At 59.4% G+C, this 14588-nt stretch overlaps 1 protein-coding gene across 5 annotated transcripts in view; it reads left to right on the forward strand.

The window, feature by feature from the left end:
- The window catches only part of ALPK3 (alpha kinase 3), a 49189-nt gene extending 35531 nt beyond the window's left edge, over positions 1-13658 (forward strand). For all 5 annotated transcript variants that reach the window (XM_051834231.3, XM_051834232.3, XM_089310756.1 and 2 more), the window contains 9 exons: positions 2399-4370; positions 4911-5058; positions 5434-5561; positions 5686-5721; positions 7859-8139; positions 8652-8740; positions 9428-9651; positions 11494-11542; positions 12093-13658. In XM_051834231.3, the coding sequence (XP_051690191.2) occupies positions 2399-4370; positions 4911-5058; positions 5434-5561; positions 5686-5721; positions 7859-8139; positions 8652-8740; positions 9428-9651; positions 11494-11542; positions 12093-12435 (3270 nt within the window). In that variant the 3' untranslated portion in view covers positions 12436-13658. The remainder of the gene's footprint in view (positions 1-2398; positions 4371-4910; positions 5059-5433; positions 5562-5685; positions 5722-7858; positions 8140-8651; positions 8741-9427; positions 9652-11493; positions 11543-12092) is intronic.
- Positions 13659-14588: the final 930 nt, after the last annotated feature.

A 14588-nucleotide genomic window follows, 5' to 3' on the forward strand; every position in this document is an offset into this window, starting at 1 on the left:
CTTCCATCCATGGGTTCACTCCCCAAATGGCCACAATGACAGGAGCTGGGCTGATGTGAAGCCAGGGAGCCAGGAGCTTCTTCCAGGTCTCTCTCCCACATGGGTACAGGGGCCCAAGTACTTGGGCCGTCTTCCACTGCTTTCCCAGGTGCATTAGCAGGGAGCTGGATCAGAAGTGGAGCATCCAGGACTTGAACCAGCACCCATAAGGGATGTTGGCGCCACTGGTGGTGGCTTAACTTGCTATGCCACAACACCGGCCCCTGTGTGTGGTTCTTATGTTTAGAATTATCTATAGATAGTAATTTATCTTATCATTTGAATTTTCTTATACTTTATCATTTTTTATTATATTTTATCATTTGAATTTTCTCCATACGTTCATCTGTTTTGTCATCGTCTCTCAGTTCTTTACAGTGAGAAAGGGTCGTGTTTCTATTTCCTCCCTGCGTGTCCCCTGCTGTCCTCCACCTCCCATTAGCCAAGTCTCACTTCTGGGGGATTATATTTGTGTAATTGGATGTCCTAGGTCTCTGTGCCTTGATTGCTCAGCTTTGGGTAACGTCTTTGGTTCCTGGCTCTTACACATGACACAATCAAGGAATGTTCTCTGCTTGACGTCGTTCTTTCTACGTTGGTGCTAGTTATCTTGTTTTTGTGTTATAAAGGCACATGGAATTGGCACCCTGACCTCCACTCCAAGCTCCATTTGCGTTCAGCCATAGCTCCACAGGTGCATGTTAATATGTGTTAATATGTCATATAGAGTCATATGTATTAATATGTAATGTGTGTAATATGTATTAATGTATGATGCATATATAATGTGTGTGTAATGTGTACATAGAAACTGAATGTACTTATAGTTAGTCTTGCCATTTGTTCTTTTGCTATGGTTTCCTTAATCATCTTTTCTTTGACTGAAGTTTGTTCTCTGGGTTCGTGGGAACACTGTTCCTTAAGTCCTTGTGTGTTCAGCGCCAGTCTTCTTGGTGCAGCGGTGCTGGGGAGGTTTCTCACGGAGGCTTTGTTGGTGTCCATTCTCCTCTCCCTGTCTCTGCTGGGTCGACCCCTGTGTCTTCTGCTTCTACCCGGTCCTCCAGGGGAGGCCTTTCCCCACACTGACTGTTTTTGCTGGCATGCTCGGGCACCTGCCTCCAGCCCAACCCCACAACAGCTTGGGTTCCTCTGCCCCACAGGGTCTGCGTCTGTCTGTTTTTGGTAGCATTTGTCCTTTGTGGCTTGTTTTTTGGGATTGTTTTATTTACCTCTAGTTTCACGAACAATGAAGTTTGCTTTGTTGTGTGCTTGTTCTGATGCTATTGAATAGAAGAGGCAAAGAAAGTAGTGTCTTGATTAGACAGAAAGTCCTTTGACTTGGTGACATGACAGTATAATAGCAAAGAATATGGGCTTTGAAGCGGATGCACCAGCTTCTGTTCTTTTTTTTTTTTTTTTAAGAATTATTGTATTTATTTGAAAGACAGAGCTACAGAGAGAGGCAGAGACAGAGAGAGGTCTTTCATTCTGCTGGTCCACTCCCCAAATGACGGCAACAGCCAGAGCTGAGCCGATCCAAAGCCAGGAGCCAGGAGCTTCCTCTGGGTCTCCCATGCAGGTGCAGGGGCCCAAGGAGTTGGACCATCTTCTTCTGCCTTCCCAGGCCATAGCAGAGAGATGGATCAGAAGAGGAGCAGCTGGGACTTGAACCAGTGCCCATGTGGGATGTTGGTGTTGCAGGCTGGGACCTTTAACCCACTGCACCACAGCGCCCTCCAGCTTCTGTTCTGAACTCTGCCACATACTGCCTGATAAGAGATCCCTCCCCTTGTTTGATCTCTCATGAGTGTGTCACGCGTGTGAGCAGTGAGGTATGCCGTGTGATAGCTGGGGGTCCAGCCTGGGCGTGGCCTGTAGGAGGTCTTCACAAGGGTGCCGGGAGAATGCTCTTGTACTTCTGTTCCGGTTACTTTACCCTCTCTGGTTGCAGGCATCCTGTTACTGCCCTCCCCCACGTAACCAGTGGGTGCTCCCTGAGGCTGGGCTCTGGCACTCCCCACGTTGCCTGCAGTTCTGTCCAGGGCTGTTGGTGCCACAGGAAAAGGACAAGGACAAAGTCACTGCTCTGGGAGTCCTGGGGAGAGGCCCCTGAGGGCTGGAGGCTGGGAGAGCCCATGAGTGGGGCCTTTCGGGAAAGGCTGGAAGGGCCAGAGTGGGGCCTGGGTGCTGGGTGGTCCCTAGTCTAGACTCTGGGGTGAGGAACTGGGGTTTCATCATGTGCCTGTGCCCTAACCCCAGTAGGCCCGAGAGGCCTCTAGCAGGACGGTTCTGGTGCCACACTGGGCGAGATCCTAGCATGCGAGTTGTTCAGCTCTTGCTTTTGTCCCTGTGTCTGCAGGTCCCGGAGTCCCAGGCAACCACAACTGCAGCCACCCTGGTCGGCGGCAGCTCTGGTGTCACCTCCATTGGTGGTGGTGGCACCTCCAGAAGCCATGACGTCATCGAGCCCATGGACACAGACACCCAGGCTGGGGGGCCGTCATCTGCTGACCAGAGAGCCGGAGGCGAGCAGGATCAGCAGTTGAGGGGAGAGACGCAGGTGGAGGGGAGGCCTTGGGCCGACGGGGCACAGAGAAGCCAGAGGACACAGGCAGAGGGGGAGATGCAGGTGGAAGTTGTAACCCAAGAAAGTGCGAGGCCACAGTCAGTCGAGAGCTCCCAGAGGGGTGTGGTGACACAGGCAGAAAGGACACAGGCTGGTGAGAAGACTCAGGAAGGCACACAGATGCGGGAAGCAAAGGGGACACAGTCAGGGGGGAGCGCAGCCGCAGCCACGACGGGGCAGCTGGAGCCGCCGTCCGTGACCAGCCTCAGCCCACCGGCCGCAGCCCCTCAGCTCCCATCTCCGGAAGGGCCGAGGCCTCCTCAGATCACCGGAGGCTTTGCACAGACCCCAGCAGGGTCTCGTGTCCCAGAGGAACCTGGTTTCCTGCTCAGACCCGAGGAGGCAGCAGTACCGGCCCCAGAGACCCATAAAGAAACACTTACTCTCCCCGCCCAGCCGCCTCCCGGGGGGAGCTTGGAGCAGAAGGGAGGAGAACGAGGGTTCCCCTGCCCCACGGAGGCGCAGCCAGGCGGCATGCTGTGTGTGGACCTGGGAGGCTGCCCTGCAGCTGGCCCGAGCCAGGAGGGGCCCAGTGTGCCTTCTCCTCCGGGGATGGGCCCCACCAGCAGCCCACGGGAGGGGCTGCCCAGCACCCTGACAGCTCAGCACAGGGGCACAGCTGCCATCCAGCCCTCTGCAGACCAGGCCTTGCCGAGTTCTGCCCCCACTCTGCATCTGGGGCCAGGGCCCCCTTCCCAGGGTCACCCATCAGAAACCCTGGGCGCCAGCAGTGAGGGGGCCTGCGCCAAGACACCGCCCGGGGAAGGGGGGACCTCAGGGCCCCGCAGCTGTGACCCTGGCCTCATCGACTCCCTGAAGAACTACTTGCTTCTGCTGCTGAAGCTGTCCAGCGCCCAGACGAGCGAGGCCGGGGCAGAGGCTCAGGAGGGCACCGCGGCGGGCGGTCTGGCCGCCCCGTCCACTCTGGCCCCCACCGTGGAAGTGGCTGGGCTGAGCCCGCGGACATCGAGGCGCATCCTGGAGCGCGTGGAGAACGACCACCTGGTGCAGAGCGCGCAGACCCTGCTGCTGAGCCCCTGCACCTCCCGCCGCCTCACCGGCCTCCTGGACCGCGAGGTGCAGGCTGGCCAGCGGGCCCTGGCTGCGGCCCAGGGCTCCCGCGGCCCAGGCCCCAGCCCGCTCACTGTCCCCGCCATCGTGGTAGGTGAGGAGGAGGGCACCCGGCTGGCCTCCGAAGGACCCAGCGAGGGGGAGGGAGAGCTGTCCCCTGAGGGGCCTGGTGGGCCCCTGGGGCAGGCAGCCTCTGGGCAGGGACTGCTCTCGGCAGGGGGCGGGGCCCAGGAGCCCTTCCAAGAGGACGAGGTCCCAGGGGAGGCTCTGACAGACCTGCCTGCAGCTACCCCTGAGGAGCTGGCGCTGGGGGCCCGGAGGAAGAGGTTTCTCCCGAAGGTCAGAGCAGCAGGAGACGGGGAGGCAGCCAAGCCTGAAGAGAGAGAGAGCCCCACAGTTTCCCCACGGGGATCCCGGAAGAGCCTGGCACCTGGGTCCCCGGGGACTCCGGGGCGGGAGAGGCGCTCTCCTACCCAGGGCAGAAGGGCGGCCATGCTGGAGGTGCCACGGGCAGAGGAGGAGCCGGCCCTGGGCTCCGGCCCCAAGGCCAGTGGTGCGGACACAGAGCTGGGCCCGGATGAAGGCCGGCAGGAATCTCTGGCCAAGCCCAGGAAAGCCCAAGACCAGCTCAAAGGTGAGCCACAGAGAGGGCAGGGCACGCTTCGGGGTGGGGGCTGCCAAGAAGCAGTGTCTGGACGCCTACCTTGTGAAGACGTTCTTCACTGTCATCTGCGAGCTCTGCAATCAGAGGCGCCTGGGCCTGCGTCTCGCCTTGGCCCCGCCACCCTGTGAAAGGGGGCAGTGAGGCATCAACTGCGTGAAATGGGTTGGGTTGCATGAGAGGGAAGGGGCCAACAACTTGGGGCAAGCCTGGCTTCAGTAGCATCCGGGTCGTGGCCACAGCCCCTCATTGGACTCCTCCCATGGCTACAGGGCCGTGGGGCAACTGGAGCTCCTGGTTCACTACCCTGCTTCTGTGGGCCGGCCAGGAGCACGCACTCGCTGTGAGCGAGGACCAACTAAAACGTGCTCGACATGGGAGGGCCGTGGCGTGATTGGGGTGAGACTTGGCCTGGCCCACCAAGGCCCCCCGGGGAAGCAGGGCTATGGCAGGGCGCACCCAAGGAGGAGCGCGGTGGCTTCTCCCTCTCACCTCCGCTCTGGCTCCTGCCAGCCCCCCAGGTGATCCGGAAGATCCGGGTGGAGCAGTTTCCGGATGCCTCCGGCAGCCTGAAGCTCTGGTGCCAGTTTTTCAACATCCTCAGTGACTCGGTCTTGACATGGGCCAAGGACCAGCGCCCAGTGGGTGAGGTGGGCAGGAGGTAAGCCGCGTGGGTACAATGGCTGGCTGACCGGGCTCCCTATTAGGGTGATCGTGTGGGTTACTGCCCTAGCACTTGGAGGCCATCACCTTTAATCCTCACAATAGCCCCAGGAGGGAGACTCCCTCATTCCCATGGGAGAGATGAGGACGCTGAAGCCCAGAGCTCTTAGGTCACGTACCGGAAGTCTCACAGCCAACAAGTGTCAGGGCTACAGACCAGATCAGCATAATTCAGGACCAGCTCCTACCGCTCCCCAGAGCCCCCAAGCGCCTGAGTTCAGAGCAGCCCCTGAGTAGGGTGGAAGGACTGTTGGGCCCGAGGTGTGGCCCGTGCCGCCCGCAGGCTCTCACAGACGGATCTCACTCTCTGCAGTGCCGGGGATGAGGGGCCGGCGGCCCTGGCCATCGTGCAGGCGTCCCCTGTGGACTGCGGTGTGTACCGATGCACCATCCAGAACGAGCACGGCTCGGCCTCCACTGACTTCTGCCTCAGCCCCGAGGGTGAGTGTGCACAGCCGCCCGCCTGGCCCCCAGGGCGGGCAGCAGCCACGGGCCGGGGGGGGGGGGGGTCACTCCCAGGGCAGGGCAGCCTGGGGCAGCTGCCCTCTTTCCTCTTCTCTCGCAGTGCTGTCTGGATTCATCTCCCGAGAAGAAGGTGAAGGTACGGTGGTGCCCCCTGGGGAGGCGGGGTGGTGCTTCTTCCCTTCATCCCTGCCGAGCCTGCCCAGGGCCCCCGGGCTCCCTGGACTCACACAGGAACTGCTGAACGTGCGCTTTCTTAACGCCTGCTGCAGACGGCTGCGACGTCCAGGTCGGGCCTAGGACTGCTGCGTTTTAGCAGGCTCCCTGGTGATGGTGAGGTGCCTGGCATTTTGTTTTAAACTTTGAGCGATTTTTAAAAAAGGTTTGTTTCTTTTCATTTACTTGAAAGGTCAAGTGCCAGAGAGAGAGCGAGCGAGAGAAAGAGCTTTTATTTGCTGGTTCCCTCCCCAGCTACAACGTCAGGACTGGGCCAGGTCAAAGCCAGGAGCCAGGACCCATGTGGGCTGCAGGCCCGAGTCCTGAGCTCTCGCCCGCTGCCTGCCAGGGAAGAGGAGGAAGCTGAACTGCGATCAGAGCGGCCAGGACTTCAACCAGGCACCCGGCTTGGGGCGTGGGCATCCCGCACGGCTCAGCCCGCCGTTAGCGGCAGTCTGTCATGGGCCTGCAAGGCTCCCACTGAGGCCCGGGCCCGGGGAGGCAGCCAGCAGTAGACATATTCTTAGTTTCATTGCTAACAAATGCATCAATGCCCTCATTCACTCACTCATTCATTCATCCAACTAGTACCTTTTGTTCAGTTACCAAATAAAAACTTAAATCTCTATCAAATATAACCTCACCCCTAAAAACTTAGTAACAGTTCTGTAATATCATCGAATATCCAGTCAAAGCCTCCCCAGTTGTCCCAGGTGCGTTGGCTTATTTGAATCAGCAGCCGCTCACTGCTTTGGCCTCATGTGTGTCCGAAGTCTCTCGTAGTTGTAACAGTCCCTCCTCCCTCGCCAGTTTTCTCTTCGCTGTTTATTTGTTGCAGTCACTTGATGTGTAGAATTTCTATGTTGTGGGTTTTCTTGGCTATATCCCCATCTACCGTTGGTAACCGGATGCAGAGGTTTGGTCAGCCTCAGCTGCCCTTCCTCGTTGGCCAGGATAGTTCACAGGTGTGCTGGGATGTCATTTGCTCCTGTCTGGAGGCACATGCTGTTCCTCTGGTTGATGCTAAGATTGCGCGCTGTGTTTACTTCAGGTGTTCTGCACGATCCACCCTTCCCAAGGTTAGAAACCCCTAAATCAACTTGCGTTGTAATCCATTACTTCACGAAGGGTGACATCCATTTTAATTCCTTCCTTTCTTTTACTAAAATTCTATCATTATTAATTTATTCTATCCTCCTTCCGTAAATGACTGCTTATTTGGTTCTCTGGTGTGTACGGTTCCGACAGAGAAGGCAGGGTGAATACTTCCTTACTTGTTCTTTCTCGCTTACTTTCTGGAGTTCAGAATAGGGATTGGAGGCCCTGGCGCTGTCCAGAGGTGACCAGTGGGATTTGAGGTTTGCTTGAGGGAGGACTGGGTTTTCTGCAGATGCCTGTATGGACACGTGGATCTGGTGCGTGCACTCCATCAGTACTGCCTCTTTGTTGCTGAGATTGTCTCATTGTTGCCTCCTGTTGGCTCCTGTGTCTTTTGTCTCCATGCTTTCTGGTCTCACACGATGTCTCAGCCCCATGCTGTGCACCTCCTGCCGAGATCTGGAGTCAGCCCTTTCTTTAGGGATCCTTTTAGTGGGAAATGGTACTTAGCGATCAGAGGGGTGCTCACTGCTGGATTTGTCCTGCAAACTGTGTTTCTGTCAAATGTGTTGGTTCGGATGGAATCAGCTATTCATTTTGTCAAAACACCCAAATCTGAAACAGAATCGTCCTGGCGTCCTGTATTGATTGCCGCTGCCAGAGAAAACCCTTGTCTTGCCAGAAGCTCGCCGAGCACTGATGGTGTGGTGGGTCCCACGCAGTGCTGTGGCAGGAGGAGCAGGTGCGGTTTCTGCTCCAAGGGGCCCCAGGAGACAGGGTGCTCGGAGTGCACACCCGGCGAGCAGCCACGGCCGGCAGGGCAGGGGGCCGCCACGCTCTTCCTTCCCTGCGACCCCAGGGCGGCCAGCAGGGCAGGGGGCCGCCACGCTCCTCCTTCCCTGCGACCCCAGGGCGGCCAGGCAGCAGTTTCTGGTTTCCCACCTTTCCCTGTTCCCCTTCAGTTGGCGAGGAGATTGAGATGACGCCCATGGTGTTTGCTAAGGGTCTGGCTGACTCCGGCTGCTGGGGGGACAAGCTCTTTGGAAGACTGGTGAGCGAGGAGCTCCGAGGGCATGGACGTGGGTGTGGCCTTCGGAAGGCCTCCCAGGCCAAGGTCATCTATGGGCTGGACCCCCTCTTCGAGTCGGGCCGCACGTGCATCATCAAGGTGTCCAGCCTGCTTGTGTTTGGGCCCAGCAGTGAGACTTCTCTCCTGGGAAGAAACTACGACGTCACCATCCAGGTATTCTCTCCCTGTCCTCTCTCGAGTCCTCTCCTTTCCCAGCCTGGATCCCTTTGGGATACCCACTAAGGAGGCAGAAGCCACGTCAGTCTCAGGCCTGTCTGGCTCCCAGGACGGTCCTAGAGGGGAGCCAGGCACGTGCCCAGGGTCCAGGCACTTGGCCTCCGAGAGCTTGCGCGTTTCCAAGCCTTTGGGCCATGGTTTTCCAACCTTCCCCATCGCAAATCCGCTTTCTCTTGGAAGTGTCCTCTTCCCTGCTCTCCCCAGAGCCATCCGAGGCACTGCCCCTACTAACAGAGCTCTAGAAAATGCAGTTCGGAAGCCGCTCTGCCAGCCTCTGCCTGAAAAGGCGCTCATAGCCCTCTGTTATACGAGAGAGAAAAGCAAGGCAGAGCAGGGCATGGGGGAGTCAGCCCTACGTCCTCCGCTGGCAGCCGCCATCAGTCCCCTGGCAGGTGACCTCCCCCTTAGAGCTCCTGCGCCAATCAGCTTTGATGCCCTCTAACCCACAGGGGTGCAAGATCCAGAACATGAGCCGGGAGTACTGCAAGATCTTTGCAGCTGAAGCCCGGGCCGCGCCTGGCTTCGGAGAGGTGCCTGAGTAAGTACACAGGGAGGTGACACACGGTGTAGAAGCAGTGACCCCACGGCTCCCGGGGCCTCCTGCATGGAGGCCGTGTGCAAGGAGGCTTGGCAGCCCCACACAATCGAGGGACAGAGGCCGCACGGTTCACTCCTCACTTCAAAGAAGTCCCCGGTGGGTTTGATCTCACACCCACCCCACACCCCACACCCCACACCTGTAAGCTCAGCTTTTGCTGACTGCCGCAGCCTCTGGGCTCCGCTCGGGTGCTTCTGTGCGCAGGCAGGGTCAGCGTGGGTCTGCAGGAGTGGGCTCTGCGCCGTGTGCTCCTTTCCCTCTGCCGTTCCCCGGTCTGCCAGGCCCTGAGCCATGGTCGGGTTCTGTAGAGGCATCGCTCCTGTGACACACACTGGCCTCCGCCCTCACCCAAGCTCGGAGTGTGCCTGGGCCACCACGGTGTTTGCTCCCCAGCCCACTGACCGCAGAGAACGGACAGGACTTGAAGCTGGCGGCCTCCGTTTCCCACCCTGACTGTGGGGGTGGGGAGTGTGGAGCTGCCTTCCTTCCTTGCTGTCTTTTGGGTTCAGAGCTGAGAAGCCCTTCTTGGAAGGGCTCTTGTTTTAGGGGCAAGAATACAGACTTGGGCTGGAGGGAAGCACCCTCTCGGCCGCCCTTGGTGCTCATGCAGGGTGAAACTGTGTTTAGGATCATCCCCCTGTATCTGATCTACCGGCCTGCAAACAGCATCCCGTACGCCACCCTGGAGGAGGACTTGGGCAAGCCCCTGGAGTCCTACTGCTCCCGGGAATGGGGCTGCGCGGGGCCTCCCGCGGCCTCCGGCGTCTCTGAGGCCGTGCAGAAGTGCCAGACCTTCCAGCACTGGCTGTATCAGTGGACGAATGGCAGCTTCCTGGTCACAGACCTGGCAGGTACGAGGGCCGCGGGCGGGAGGGGCTCGGCGACGGGAGGTGTCGGTGGTCTGCAAGGCTTCACCTTGTGCAGTCGCCCTGTGCAGTGCACTGGACAGGGACCATCCCGCCTGTGGTCCTGACGCAGCCCAGGGTCTGGGCAGCCCAGTCCGCTGCAGCGCATTTAGAGGAGCCCGCTGCAGGCAGCTGAAAATTCAGAAGGCATTCATGTCAAACATCACATGGGATCGACTCCATAACACACAACCCCCCTTTCAGTCTGCCCTGGACTTTCTCACACTCGCAGCCTCCCAGCCCTCTCCTCCCTCCTGGCTGGGGAGCTGTGTGGTCGCCCCTCCCCCTCCACCTGGGCTAGCTTTTTTAGGTTAACAACTTCATCTGACTTCTCTTTATTTTACTGAAATGTTCCCGTCACCCAGAAAGTCCTGCAAAGGAAGCCAGCAAGACTGAGTCCTCCCTGAACTAGTCCTCCCCAGGCTTTCTCTCTCTCTCTCTTTTTAATATTTATTTATCTATTTGAAAGGCAGAGTTACAGAGAAACAGAGAGAGAGAGAGAGAGATCTTCCATCCACTGGTCCCGGCCAGAGCTGGGCCAATCCGAAACTAGGAGCCAGGAGCTTCTTCAGGTCTTCCCACACAGATGCAGGGGCCCAAGCGCTTGGGCCATCTTCTACTGCTTTCCCAGGCCACAACAGAGATCTGGATCAGAAGTGGAGCAGCCAGGACTCAAACCGGAGCCCATGTGGGATGCCGGCACCTGCAGTGCCGGCATCGGCTTCACCCGCTATGCCACAGTGCCAGCCCCACGCCTACTTTGTTTAACCATCACTCAGGAATGGAAACATGAAATGATGTCTACAGTGGGAGGAGAGGTTACTGGGTTATTTCATGTTATTCCATCTTGTTCCTGTGCCAAAGAATTGGGAAAACCAAGGGCTTAGAGATGCAAAACTGACTCCAGTAGGCCTTTTATGGGAGCTAGGTTCTGCAGTAATTATTGTGTCTACGGCTCCATATTTTGGGAGGCAGGGAAGCTGGTGACACACTAAGCCACTGTCATTCATGTATTAACTTATGAATTCATCCTTCTGCAGTCTAACCTGTACCAAATGTTGGCAAGAGAAAAAGGTGACAGGAAAAGTCGGGCTCAGGCATCTGGTCAGGCGGGTGGCAGGGGGCCTTTGGGGGCAGAGGATTCCACTTCCGACCACACACCCCGACCCGCCAATGCTGAGGCACCTGGGTGGGCCGGCCCAATACCTGGGCAGCCTCCCTCCCACTCCCTCACTGTTTAGCCTGGCTGTTCTTCCAAGGCTAAAGGCCGTCCTGGCTCCTTGGCATGCTTGCGCGCTGCCTGCGTGGTCAGCGTGGAAGCCAGTCTCATCAGCGTCACGTTTCCGCAGTCAGCCTGATTTATCCTCGCATTCCTGTCTTCCTCCGTGTGTCTCTTGCCCAGACAGACTGTTAATCTGCTAAGAGGAAGGGGAGATTTTATCCCAAAGCCTGCGGCCATCCAGTGTGTGACCTGGTCTGCCCCAGTGGAGGCAGCCTTGCACGACTGGAGGAGATTGGCTCCAGGAGTCAGGAAAACTCAGCTGTGACTTGGATTCACAATGGCTCTGCCAGGCACCTGGCTCTGAACCCCCTCCTCGCCTGTAAAGCTGGGAGTATTCTTACTACTAAGAGGACAGAGGCCGGTGCACTGCCTGTGAGACCGGCGGTGGTGTGAGATGTGCCTTCACTGGGTCCTGGGGAGTTCTGGTCCAAGCTGATGTCTTTCTGAGACAGCGGAACCTGGAACCAGCCCAGGCTGATGTCACCCCCACCCCTCTGTCTTTCCAGGCGTGGACTGGAAGATGACTGACGTGCAGATCGCCACGAAGCTGCGAGGGTGAGTGAGCGCGTCTTCTGTCCTTGAAGGGTCTCTGGGTGTCAGACGTCCTGACTCGTGGTTCTGCAGCCCGGAGGGGCTAGCCTGGGGCCTGGTCACACCCGTGGTCCTGGGCTCACGTGCTGGAGGCCCGTGATTGCCCCCACCACGCCCTTGACCCCAGGTCAGGACTGGAAGCTGCGCTGATGCCCGCACACAGGGTGCTCTGAGGTTTGGCGCCTCCGCGTGCTGCCGAGCATCCTTCCCACTGGGGAGTGCTCATCACGGTGCAGACGAGCAAGGCCCGGGCCTGGGCTGCTGATCCGAGCCTCCTCCGGCGGCCGTTTGACATAAACCACGCTTACACCGGCAGGTGTCCTCACGAGGAGTCCCACGTGTCAGGGTGTAGTGAGACCTCCGTTGTAAAACTGAGGTTGGCGGTGCTGCCACCTGCAGTAGCACCTGGGAGAGACTCCACCCCCCTCTGGTGGGGTGGGAGGGACCCTGGGCACGACTCCCCAGTCAGCCCCCAAGGGTGGGACCCCACAGCGCTCTTCTTGTTCGGCTGCAGATACCAAGGCCTCAAGGAGAGCTGCTGCCCGGCCCTGCTGGACCAGTTTGCCTCCTCCCACCAGTGCAACACCTACTGCGAGACGCTCGGCCTCAAACCCCTCAAGGGCCCCGAGGCCCACCCTCAAGCCAAGGCCAAAGGCTCCAAGAGTCCATCTGCTGGCAGGAAGGGCCCCCAGCTGAGTCCTCAGCCCCAGAGGAAAGGCCCCCCTAGTCCCCAGGGCGCCCGCAAGGGTGCCCCAAGCTCCAAGGCCACCCTGCAGGCCTCAGAGGCAGCTGCCGCCCAGTTATTGGGAGAGCCTCCCGCTCAAGAGGGGGGCTCCAAGGCCCAGGGCATGCGGTAGCCCCACCAGGAGGCTGGGGGCCTCCACCCAGCAGCACACCAACCAGGAAGCAGCTTGAACCGGATGGAAACTTTCTCAGTACGGAACTAACCAGAGCAGGAGCACCGCGAGGCCCCGCTCAGGGCCTCCCTGGGCAGCCTCTCCTCACTCAGCTCCTCGTCAGACGACTTCGGTGCATGGCACACAGCCCCCTGGCCTCTGCCAGTGCCATCGTCACTCAGGGCTCCCAGGCCTCAAGCGCCACCCCTCCCCCCGCCAAGTGCCTGGTGGCCGGGGCCCTCCTTGAAGTTTAAGTTTACAGTCACCACTGCTGGAGGCTCCCGAGTCCTCTGCATGAGTGCTCAGCCCACCCTCGCCCCAGCCCAGCCCTGCAGCCGGCACGGCCCCTCGGGCCCCGCGCCGCCCTGACCGCTCCCTGTCCTCAGGGCCCAGGCCTCCTCTGCTGGGTCTGGCCTGCTGACTCTCAGGGTGTCTCCTCATGGCTACTTGGTCTAATTCATTCTGGCTTCTCCTGCACTAACCTGCCCCTCAGCCCAGGTGGGCCTCAGGACCCTGGCGCACGCGTGATCTTGGATGATGTGTGTTCCTGCCCCTCCCTCCCCGTCACTCGGCACGTGCTCGCCTGCTCCCCATGCTCCCCCCAACACACACACACACACACACACAGCTCGGACCCCAGCTGCAGCCTGCCACCTGCCCTCACCAGCTCTTTGCTTGTCTTTTTGCCCAAGGCCTCCCCTGACCCTGACCCTGACCCCAGCCCCACCCACCACCACCCAGGTGAGGAACAGAGCCCCGGCCTCTCCTCGTATCTGAGCATGCTCTTGCCCGCTTCTTCTGGGCCCTCTGCTCGGCAGCTGAGAGCTGGCCTGAAGCTCACGTCGGCAGCTGTGGCCGGGAGGTAGCTGTGCCCATAGTGGAGGTGGTGGGGTCCCAGGACATTCATATCCCTCTCAACCAGGGCTGAAGGCCTGGGGCTCTCCCCATGGGCAGGGTGTATGGGTGCTCGGAGGGAACAACCCATCCGTGCACTAGGGTGCCAGGCCCCCTCTGTGCCCGCCCCAGCTGTCAGCTCTCAATCTTGGGGGCCCAGCTCTGAACCGTCACGGATAGGGGCTCCCAAGGAATTCTGCTCTGGGTCCCGAGCACACTCCTGGGGTCCTGGGGCGGGGTCGATCCTGAGCTAGCCTGCAATAAAGCAGCGACTGCGCATCTGCTTCCTCCTCCAGTGTGGTTTAGGTGTGTGGAGTCGAGGTCCCCTCCCCCTGCCCAGGCAGGCTCCCAGTGGGTGTCCTGCCGTCCCCGGGCCCCCCAGGAAGTCCCTTGGCTCTTGGGCTGAAGTTCAGCCTCAGCCTTCTCCGTCCACAGCTACACTCCACGCTGTGCACACACTGGGCGGGTGTCAGGTCTCTGGGCCTCGCGCCCTTGGCATTGCTCTTTCCCTGAGAGACGGACATTAAGGAAGGAGCCCAGGCAGGGAGAGCGAAGCCAGGGGCTCTGTGCGGACTCCCTGTGGCTCTGGCTGCCTCCACACCGGCCTCCCCTGCTTCTCCCCAGCCCCATGCCCCAGGGCCTTCCCTGGCCTGATGCTCCCTTCTCTACCTCCTCCTGTGCTCAGGTGACTCCCCCACCCCGCCCCAGCATGCCCCCGACTTCCCCAGCCCACACATCCAGACCCTGAACTGAGAGCTGAATGCCACTCATTCATCCTCCCATCAGCCCCGCAGACCGACACTGGACGCCCTGGCCGGCGGCCACTGAGAAGCCACAGTGTGTGAGGCAGTCTCGGGAGGGAGTTACCTGCCTGCTGGTTTCTTGAGTCTTAAGCAGTAGAAATGTACCTGGACCAACTTAAGCGCGGAGAAGGGTCCGTGGGAGAGCTCACAGAAGTGGAAGCAGAGCTGAGCAGTCAGCCCTCGGAAGTGGGGCTGCCCTGGGGCCCCCCTCCGTGGAAGGTTCGCCTTCCAGGTGCGAATCTGGCCTGAAGCTCGAGACCTTGCGGAGGAGGCCAGAAGCCATTTTCCAAAGGCTGGAGATCCTGGCCAGAGAAGCGGTGGCCAGTGGAGGGGCAGAAAGGGTTTGGTGGACAAATGCCAAAGCCGCTGCCTCACATAGCAGCAAACACACACGCACCCTGCTCCCCACGTCTCAGG

Source organism: Oryctolagus cuniculus, chromosome 12 (genome assembly GCF_051225735.1).
Source record: "Oryctolagus cuniculus isolate XC-2025 breed Fujian yellow rabbit chromosome 12, ASM5122573v1, whole genome shotgun sequence".
NCBI lineage: Eukaryota > Metazoa > Chordata > Mammalia > Lagomorpha > Leporidae > Oryctolagus > Oryctolagus cuniculus.